At 58.9% G+C, this 777-nt stretch overlaps 1 protein-coding gene across 1 annotated transcript in view; it reads right to left on the bottom strand.

Moving 5' to 3' along the window:
- Window positions 1-777, bottom strand: part of NICN1 (nicolin 1, tubulin polyglutamylase complex subunit) — a gene marked incomplete at its 5' end in the record, with an annotated part of 2305 nt that overhangs the window by 1117 nt on the left and 411 nt on the right. The window contains one exon of the mRNA XM_010178083.2: window positions 515-586. Coding sequence (XP_010176385.2) covers window positions 515-586 — 72 coding nt within the window. The remainder of the gene's footprint in view (window positions 1-514; window positions 587-777) is intronic.

The raw sequence follows: 777 nt of genomic DNA, 5'->3' as shown, positions 1-777 counted from the left end.
TGCCCGCCCCTGCCCTGCTCGGCCTGGACTTTGCTCACCGAAGGCCACCGGCCGGGCAGATGTGGCTCACAAGCTGTAAACATGCACTGTGGTTGTGACTTTCCTCCACCCACGTGCCACCCCAGCTGGGCAACGCACTCCCCAGGACACACCGTCTGCAAAACACCGGGGACCAGCCAGGCCACCCCGTCCCCACGCGTCCCACCTGCCAGCTGAGTGATGCTGCGCATCCACTGCTCCCATGGGGACATTCCTGTCCCCAGACTAGAGAGCAGGTGGACTTAAGTCTCACCTCAAATCACACACCCCCGTGGAGGTATTTTTCTCCTGAATGCTACAAGCTAGTTCCAGCACAAGGCAAGACATGCTGGGGCTCCACAGCTATTCCTGGTCAGGGCCTGGGGCCAGTGGAGCAGGGATGGGGCCAGCAGCCTCACAAGGGACATTCGTGCCCACAGCCAGCACCCCACACAGCTCCCCTCTTCCCCGGAATACCTCAGCGGGGATCACTCACCCCGTGCAGGCTGGCTGGCTGCTCCGGAGGGGTCAGCTGGGAGAGCCAGGAGGGGAAATCCTTCTGAGGGCTCTGAAATAGATCCAGAGGGTCACACAAGGGGTGTCCCCAGTCCTACCCCCACCCCTCATGCCATGGAGCATGCTGCGGTTTGGAGACCGTCTGAATTTATATTGCTATGGGTATAAATACCACTTTACCATAATTAAAGGGGATTTTCTGTTTAGGGTGGGTGTTTGCATCCTGTGATTTGGTGCAGCAAC

Source organism: Antrostomus carolinensis, unplaced genomic scaffold, assembly GCF_000700745.2.
Source record: "Antrostomus carolinensis isolate BGI_N321 unplaced genomic scaffold, ASM70074v2 scaffold35160, whole genome shotgun sequence".
Taxonomy (NCBI): Eukaryota; Metazoa; Chordata; class Aves; order Caprimulgiformes; family Caprimulgidae; genus Antrostomus; species Antrostomus carolinensis.
Note: the sequence above shows the minus strand (reverse complement) of the source record. Positions and strands in the feature narration are given on the sequence as shown.